At 27.7% G+C, this 9238-nt stretch overlaps 1 protein-coding gene across 1 annotated transcript; it reads left to right on the top strand.

Annotated features, from left to right (window-relative positions):
• Window positions 1-804: 804 nt before the first annotated feature.
• LOC106301816 lies at window positions 805-3384 on the top strand. The gene is made up of 6 exons (XM_013738299.1): window positions 805-889; window positions 922-1016; window positions 1098-1188; window positions 2323-2853; window positions 2941-3028; window positions 3122-3384. Exons 2-6 carry the CDS (start codon window positions 925-927, stop codon window positions 3145-3147), a joined length of 828 nt encoding a protein of 275 aa, XP_013593753.1. The 5' UTR covers window positions 805-889; window positions 922-924; the 3' UTR covers window positions 3148-3384.
• The last annotated feature ends 5854 nt before the right edge of the window (window positions 3385-9238 follow it).

Genomic DNA, 9238 nt, shown 5'->3' with positions numbered 1-9238 from the left:
GTTTCTTATATTTTGGGATAATATAATGTTCCCTAATAATTGGATTTGAAACAACATTTTTTTCAATTGATTCTTAAGTTGCCACCTAAGCTAAATTGTCATCTTAATTAATTGACACCTAAACATGATTTTTTTAATTATTGCAAACTTAAGATTACAAAAATGATCCTTAATTAATATACATGAGATATAGTCGAATTTATTATGTTATTTTTAAAATATAGTTAGCTAAAAATCTACAAACTAAAATACAATATGCATGCTGCAGCCTTACAAAAATTTAAAATGTGTTATATACATATAGATTTTTAAAGATGATTACATTACATAGATGTTCTTGACCACAAAATTAATGATGTGAAATTGTTATCGTAGGCTTTCACGCATGCTACCTTAATGTCTCAATCATTTCTCAATGCCATTCGACTCATCAGCATTTGACTCCTATAATAATTATACATTATTATCAATTTTTGTCGGCATAAAATTGAGAATTTTATAAAGTAAATTAATACTTATTGAAAAAAAAAAAGAAGAATGAAAATTGAAGTGGGTGCTGGTGGCAGCAAATGGTTGGGGCCTACTTCCAGGTTTACATCCTTGTCGTTTTCTTTGCTCCTAACGCAAGAGCTGTAATCGTCTGCACCACAGAGCATTTTAAGTTTTTAACAGCTACATATAATAACAAGCCACGTTTCTATAATTAGACACAAGTTGGGGTGTCGTAAAATATACAGCTCTTTATTGTTTCAATTAAAATTAGAAAGAAATCGAAAAACTAAAAGATTTTAGAAAGAGGAAAGAAGAAGAGAGGAGGGGATTTTAGAGAAGAAGAAGAGAGGAGATTCTGTTTGGATACACTGCGGATCATATCCGAGAAAAACTTCTTTTTTTTTTGATTATCTTGCTCGTACCTTCTTCTTTATGACGACGATGATGGTAGTTAACAGCTTCGATTTATGGCAAAAGGATGTTTTCTTCTCTGCAGCTGAAGAAGTACAAAAGTCTGCAGATATGTATGTATATGTTTTATGTTATTATGGAGTCAGATTATCTTTTGCTTATAAATAGTTAATTTTGATTTTTCCTTTATTCAGAATGGAGTCTGCTTATAGATTGTGGATTAGAGGGAAGAAAGATGACATCTTTAAGGAACTTCAAGCAGCTTTGGGTACTGCCAAATGGCAGGTATTTTTTGGGAACCTTTCTCTGCACAAAAGTCTTTCTTGAATAATCTTTTAGTGTCTTGTACTATTTTGGAATCTCGGTACAATTTTGTAGTGAATAACCAGCGAATTAGACAAGAAAAACTAGATAAAAACTTGATTGAAGCAAACACTTAGATCCCTATTCATAAACCTCAAACCCAATTTACTATTTTGATGTAGAATGGGTTTTATAAACCAAATAGAATATTATATCGGTCCGGCAAAACTGAATGTGGTCTTTTACCAGCGGTATGAAGCTCGGATATTTATGAAATTTGGTTCAGTTATTCAGTTTTTGGTTCTGTTCGGATAACAATGTCAGGAATGAGCTAATATCCAAAACAATTGGTTCTCTAATTCTGTTCTGGTTTGGTTCAAATTTTCCAGATAATTTTGGATAATTCAGTCAAGAAATCAGTTTTTTTTTTCCGGGATTAAGTATCGGATCTTTCGAATAAATTTAAATATCTGGGATGCATATTATTCGGGTAATTCAGAAAATATTAAATTTTTGGATAATTCTATTTGGATAATTTGTTTTTTTTTCCTGGGTAGTTTGAGTTATAAGTAGTACTTTAAAAATATTTGCTAATTTTTAAACTAAATATAATTAATGATTTAGGTATAAACTGTATTTTTGATATATTCACTTGGTTCTCGATTCGGTTGGTTTCGTTTCAATTTTTGGTTTAGAGATATACAGACCGCTCGTTATTTGTGAATGGTTCGGTTTTCTGGTTCAGTTCCGGTTTGGTTTTCGGTTTTCGATTTTCGGTTTATATGTCCATGCCTACCTAGCACCCTGAGATTTAAGTCATTGTTAAAGTTAATAAGTTTCTTGAATCATGTTCTCTGGTTTAGTGTGTTCTTGTTGAATTTTGAAGAATGGTTTTGTTTGTTTTTTTTTGCCTCGTTTTATCGGCTATTGCTAATTTATTATGAATCAGTTTGAGGAGTTTCATAATATGTTAGAGTTGAGTCATCTCATGTTTATTGTAATGTTATCTTTGGGAGGTTTCAAGAAAGTGTTTGTTTGTTTTTCTCTTTAGTTCAAGATTCAAGATAATTGAGTCTTCTTTATGTTAACTGCTAAATTTGAAACTATGATTTTCAGTTGGAGGAGTTTGAGAAAGCAGTCAGATTGAGCCATAGGAAGTGTGGGGATGATTCAACATCCACAACACGGCACAAACAGTTTGTTGCCGCTATAGAAAACCAGATTCATCGCGTTGAAGCCCCACTGCAAGAAACTTATAGTGAAAATGGAAAAGAACCCCTCCGTTGGGTTAATCTCAGTGAAGAAGAGAGAGACGACTTGGCCATGTTTCTCTCTGGATCTTCTTTAACCTCACATAGCTTTAGTAGTGAAAGCAGCATCAAGTCGAATGTAGCTGAAGTTACAAATGACGTTAATGGCTCTGAATGTGTCATAGACATTCAAGAAAGCGCAAAACCAAGAAATGCAGAGAAAACAGCGGGGACAAGAAGGACATGGAGTTCACCAGATTTCAGTTCCTTGAGGATTATAGTTCCTGGTGATAATGAACAAGAAGAGGAGAAACTAGTGACACAAATCGAAGCTACTCCTAAAGTGAAAGGAAGTAAGCCTGTCTTGTGGATGCAGAGACTTCCTGATCATACTCAGGTGAATTCTCACAATCACCTTTGCTCTAATACATTTCTTTACTCATTGATTAGGAAAGACTAACTTACCTTTTATGACTCTTCTCAGATTGGTTGCTTCCAAAATCCGATACGCTTATCATTTAACCATCCCATCAAGCTCACTGTTTCCTTAATGCTAATGGTGTTTCTTCTATGTGAGTCAATCTTCACTTGTTTTTTTTCCTTAAATGATTTTGATCTTGTGAGTGTTGAGTTTCTAATGAGCATTAGTGTTTAAAACGATGCAGTACCCTTCGTAGTGTATTCATCTTGAGAATTCAACCACTGTTCTCAAGAAGCTTATCATCATCCCTCAAGAACAAGTAGAGATTAAAGAGATTCACATATAATTACTTTCCATTTGTTGCTTTTCTGTTCTACAGGGAACATATAAGAAAATCATAAACTTGTGACACTGAGTAGAGTTTACACTTTGGTTTTGGCTATCGTTTATGAAGAATGTAAATGTAGAATACGTTACATAGTTTTCAAGTATTTGTTGTCTCTGCTCTTTCTCTTCTTGCCTTTACAGTTACCAAGTGTCAACCAACAATAGTATAGGTAAGTTGGTCAAGAATATCTTTTTTTGATCAACTTAGAATATCTGGCTAAAAGACATTTGGATAGTTTTTTTTTTTTTTTTGTGTGGAGGTGATAAACACCGAACTAGCTAATAATCGAAAGTTGGTTTTAGATTGTTTTTTTTTAGTTGTATTAATATTTTTAAAAATTCTAAGAATGATAAGTTGGCTTAATTAGTTCAAATAATTTTTTTCAAGTAAGTCAATGATATTTAAATACTCGAAACAATATTTAATATATTTTTTTTAACATCACTGATAAAAATATTACTCTTTTAGTGCTTACTATGAATACTGAACATACAAACTACAAAAATTGATTTAATTAATATAAAAAGTTCTACATCCAAATCATAGTCACATTTTGATTTATCCATCATACTAATAATTGTAACCTAGAAAAGTAATTTTATTTTAGTTTTGATCCAACATATTGAAAATAGTATTCATTGACTCTATTTTCTAGTATTGATAAAATTATACAAAAAGAATAATTTTATTCTGTTTATTTTTAAAACGGTAAATAGATATATTTCAAAGATTTTATTAACTATTTAAGGTAAAAAAAAATAGAATTTTAGTTATAATATAAGTCCTTAAAGCAAGGGGGACTATCTACTATTAGATGTCTTTGGTGTAGTGGCATACGTATGAATTTCAAGTAATCTGCAGCCGTAAGTTCGAATGCTCCTTTAACCCCTATTTTGTCTTTATTGATATTTTTTGTCTTTTTGTTTTTGATAGTCACAACACGTAAAAGATTTGGTCGTAATCTATGATTACCCAATAATGTAATTTCGTTTTATGGCTATATATCCCTTATATATTAATAATTGAGAAGTATTACAACATTTTCTCGTAGCCACGTGTTATCACCAGATTGATTCTTAGAATACTTAGAAAAATAAGTTTGTCCTTCTAAACATATATTATATTTTTTTATAAACTAACTATCAAATTGATTAGTAGTGTACAAAAGAATATTCTCTTTTCTTTTTTTAAATAAAAATTACGAAATTACCTAATATGATTAACATATATATGACAATCAATGATTTTAAATAATAAAGATTTGATAACAATTTTCCTATCTTCCTTCATTTTTGTCAAATTTTATATTATTAAAAAATTAAACAATCACATTAACTATATAATTAAAAATAGATTATTTCTTATATGTTATATTTAAAAAAATTTTAAACGACTATAAATTACTAAAAATGTTTTAAAAACATTGTGTCGATGGTTTAACCTTTTATTTTTATAACAAGATATCAATGATCATAAAATTGTATGAATATGAAGTCTCTTTAATAAATATATATTTTAATATTTTTAAAATTAAACTATACACCATATAAAAATACATAAATATGTTAATTTCAAAATTTACATTGATAAGTATTTAGACCTTAATATTTTAATTTTAAAATCTGTATTAAAAAAATCTCACGTTGAAAAATTTGTAATTAATGGTTTAGATTTTTCTGTTACATGAAATATAAATTTTTAATAAAATCATATGAGTAGGAAATCTCAATATTAAAAATATATTAAAATATACTATATATATGTCAATATCACTGAAATTTAATTATCTACTACATAAAATAAATAAAATGAACACAAAATAAATAATAATAAGTAAAATCATTTGCATACATAATGTTTATCCCGCGCAAGACGGGGATTATAACCTAGTACTATAATATAACTGAATAGGTTTAGAAACTACATAAATTAAATAATAATTAATTATTTTCTTTATCTTAAGTCTTAATAGTTGCATTTTTTTTCTTTTCACTTTGAAAAGCAGTTAATTATTTTCTTAACCTTAGCAGTTTCACAGTTACCCAAAAATGTAATTTCGTTTTCTTTTCACTCATTGCCATAACGTTAATACTCCCTCTGTTTTATTTTAAGTGTCACTTTGGTTTTGTGTACACAGATTAAAGAAACAATTAATTTTGTATTTTTCATATATAAAAACACAATTACCTATACACCTAACCATATTTTAACCAATAGAAAAATAAATTGTTAAATAAAATTAATAAATTTTGCATTGAAAATAAAAAAAGACCCTTATTTTGTAACGAAAAAATTTATCTACAACGAGACTTAATATGAAACAGAGAAATTGTAAGCAGACCTCTGTTTTAGTTATAAAAAAGCAGATCTCTGTTTTCCTTCTCTATTTCTTAAGTTATGATTTTCTATAGAAATTTCTGAAAATTTACAGACTGGTTAATGTAAAAACAAATTGTTTGGTTTAGATTTTTTTGTTGCACATTTTAATATAAAAAAAATAAACTAGAGGTCTACTTATAAAGATTTGCCAACTTAACAAAAGTTTACAAACAGATTAATATTGAAAAGATTTCTTATAGTAAAAAAGAGGGGCACTGATAATATATTAAAATAAACACGAAAAAATCTATGCAAAATCTAATTTATCAGTTCCCTTTATTTTTGTATATGTGTCCCCTAACTCACTAGAAATTTCACATGTGATTTCCCTTTATCAGTTCCCTTTAATCAACATCATCTTACACATTATTGATTTTGGGTTAAGTTTGATAAATTCTGTTTCTTTTTTGAAAAATGTATTTCTCAAAAAAAAAGTTATAATCTTATTAAAATAATATATAAAAACACAATAAAATTCTATGAAATTGAAATAGGTTTTTGTAAAAACTAATTTAGAGGGACTATCTTTGTATAATGGTTTATTAGTAGATGGTTTCGAATCCTATCATGCAAAAATTTTCTTCAAGAAAAAAGCTTTTCTAAATGGGTTTAATTTTTTTTTGCTTTAAATTGAATCTTTAATATTAAAATAGAATCATATTATTAAATTAAAATTTAGTTGACGTATGATTTATATATATATATATATATATATATATTTCATATTATAATATAACAAAATATTTTCAAAATTTTCTTACTGTATACAGTGTTTTCTAAATAAGTAATTAGCTTTGAATCTAAAATTTTGAATTTAATTATACATTAATATTTATTATATATTATTTAATCATAAATAAAAACAAATATATATAGATATATTATAATATATAATTATTTAATAAATTAAATGATTTTAAATAGTAAATGTATTATAAATAATCGTGAATGCAGATATTTCCATCAAACATATACGATATTTTGATGACATATTAAAAACAGATAATCTCATTTATAAAAAAAAAATCAATATGGAGTGGGTTAAAAATATAAATTAATATTTTTTAAAAATATTTTTTGCTTTTAAAAGCATGGTTAAAAATCTAATATCATATTAGGGAAAATTACCAAAAATAACTCAAAACTTGATTTTGAATACAAAAATGTACCACAAATTCAATCAAATGCAAAATTAACCTAAAATGCTAGTGAAATTACAACAACATCCTTATTATCAAACAAAAAACATGTATTGAATTTTACTATTATAACCCTCTGTGTGAGAAGACTTTAAAATAATTTAATTTTTTTTAAAATTTATAACCCTCTTGGTAAGTCTTCTCGTTCCGTAGATCTTTAAAATAATTTAAAATTTTTATAAAAAATATTTTGATGGGAATAATATTTTGGTAACATATGTTATAGTATTATTGGTATTTTTAGGGTTAGATTTTGAAATTTTATCTTCTTTAAAAAAACATATTTTTGACCTATATGTGTTTTGTGACTATCTAATAACTTGATTTAAACACTTTCTAATTATCTTAAAAGTTTAAGGAAGTGTTTTTTTGCTTAGTTATTTGATTATAAGGTCTGGAAGACTCACATAAGACTCACATAAGACTTCCCAATAAGTTTTCTGACATATCCCGCCTAATTTTTTGTAGAATTAATTAAGGTTCCGCCTAAATTTTAGAAGAATTTAGGTTTTCCGCCTAAATTGAAGTCTTCCAGTAGTCTTCTGCCCAAAGTGGTATATGTTTTGGATATGTATGTTGTGTGTGTTTATATATAAGATTCTAAAAAGTTATAGATTCAACCTAATGTGATTGTTTTGTTTATTATTTAAGCATAAAAAACTTATTTTTGAAGTTTTCTCTGTTTTAAGCCATTTTAATGCTTTTGAATATGCATATTTTTTTTTAGATTTGAGTCAAAATTTAGAAGACTTTTCAGAAGACTCTTGAAAGACTCTCGGAAGACTCTTAGAAGACTTCGTGGGAAGTCGTCGGAAAGTTTTCTGAAGTCTTCTGCCCAAAGCGGTACAAAAGAATGATGTCAAGTGGAGTCCAAGCTTATCTATGTTGAGGAATGATTTCTAGCTCCATGTGTATTAGTTTTCTTTATTGTCTGTTTTATGATTTGTATGTGTACTATTTTAGTTGTGAATTCTTTTATAAACTTGAAGAGATGTTAATCAAAAGAATTTGGTAAATATGTTCATGTTTTGCCAAAAGTACTTGACATCATTGAAGTTATTGATACAACATACCAAATTTTTTTTTTACCATTCTACCACTCATAATAAAACACAACAACACAAAAAACTTAGTCAAATTTACTAAAACTAAGAGAGAATACTTCACAAGGAAACTTAGTCAAATTCACAAAAGATCAAACTTGAATTTTAAGTGAAAGTTAAAATTTTAAATCTCATGTAAGTTAAAAAGTATATCTTATGATTTAAAAAGCCACATTAAACTACATGACTTGATATTTTTAAAGTTACTTAACACTTTTGAAAGTTAAATGTGGCTTTATTTTTGAAGACTCCAATCTTAAGAAGTCTTCTCGTATTAGCTAGAAACAGTAGTAAACATAAATATTTGAAATCTCATAATTATCACCAAATAAGTTATGAATTTCATCTAGGAGCCCCAATATTGACTAATACACATGAATTAGTAAGCAAATATTATAAAGTCATTTTAATTGTAGAGAAAATGAAAGTTTATTAAACATTGACGTAGAGACTTCTTAAGAAGTCTTCTATTTAGGTCACTTTTGCAATTGTAAATTTACGAAGGAAGACTTCTTAGGAAGTCTACTATACAAAAGTCATCTTGAGAAGTCTTCCTTTGTAAATGTTGGCTTACTTTTGAATTTGAAATTTTTTCGAAAATGCCAAAGAAGACTTCACGAGAAGTCTTCTCGGATAAATAAGTTAGATTTGTAATTGACCGAAATTTGTCAGAAATTTTTAACTTTTTATAGAAGACTTCTCGGAAAATCTTCTGAAAGTCTTTTCAATGTTGTAAGAAGTCTACTTCGGATACTTTTGCAATTGACTATATTTGAATTTTCTAGAGAAGACCATAGAAGTCTTCTCATTAATATTAAATGTTTCACTATTATTTTTTAATTGCAAAAGTAACCCACGCAGACTTCTTGCGACAGTGAGAAGACTTCAGAAAAAACTTTCAGAAGACTTCAATAGAAATTTTCCCCGAGAAAACTTCTCGAGAAGTCTTTTCTGGGATTTTCGATTTTTTTTCTTATTAAAGAAAAGTTAGAAGACTTCTAGGGAAGTCTTCTTGATGGAGAACACATCTAGCGAAGTCTTCTGAAAGTCTTCCCGAAGTCTTCTAAAAGTCTTCCCGAAGTCTTCTGAAAGTCTTCGCGAACAGATCTGAGAACAAAAAACGATTTCATACTTTGAACCTGTGAAATGATTTGCTTAGCTTCTCCAAGCACCCAAAACTTCACTACAAAATCTACCAAGTCGTTAATGAGCACGAATCATGAGCTTCAATGTCTCTATGAACCTTACAAAGCTTGGAATCAAAATCTTGGTTTTTTTAGAAGAATTTGAAG

Source organism: Brassica oleracea, chromosome C7 (genome assembly GCF_000695525.1).
Source record: "Brassica oleracea var. oleracea cultivar TO1000 chromosome C7, BOL, whole genome shotgun sequence".
NCBI lineage: Eukaryota > Viridiplantae > Streptophyta > Magnoliopsida > Brassicales > Brassicaceae > Brassica > Brassica oleracea.
The sequence above is the reverse complement of the archived record's forward strand: the minus strand, read 5'-3'. Positions and strand labels throughout refer to the sequence as shown.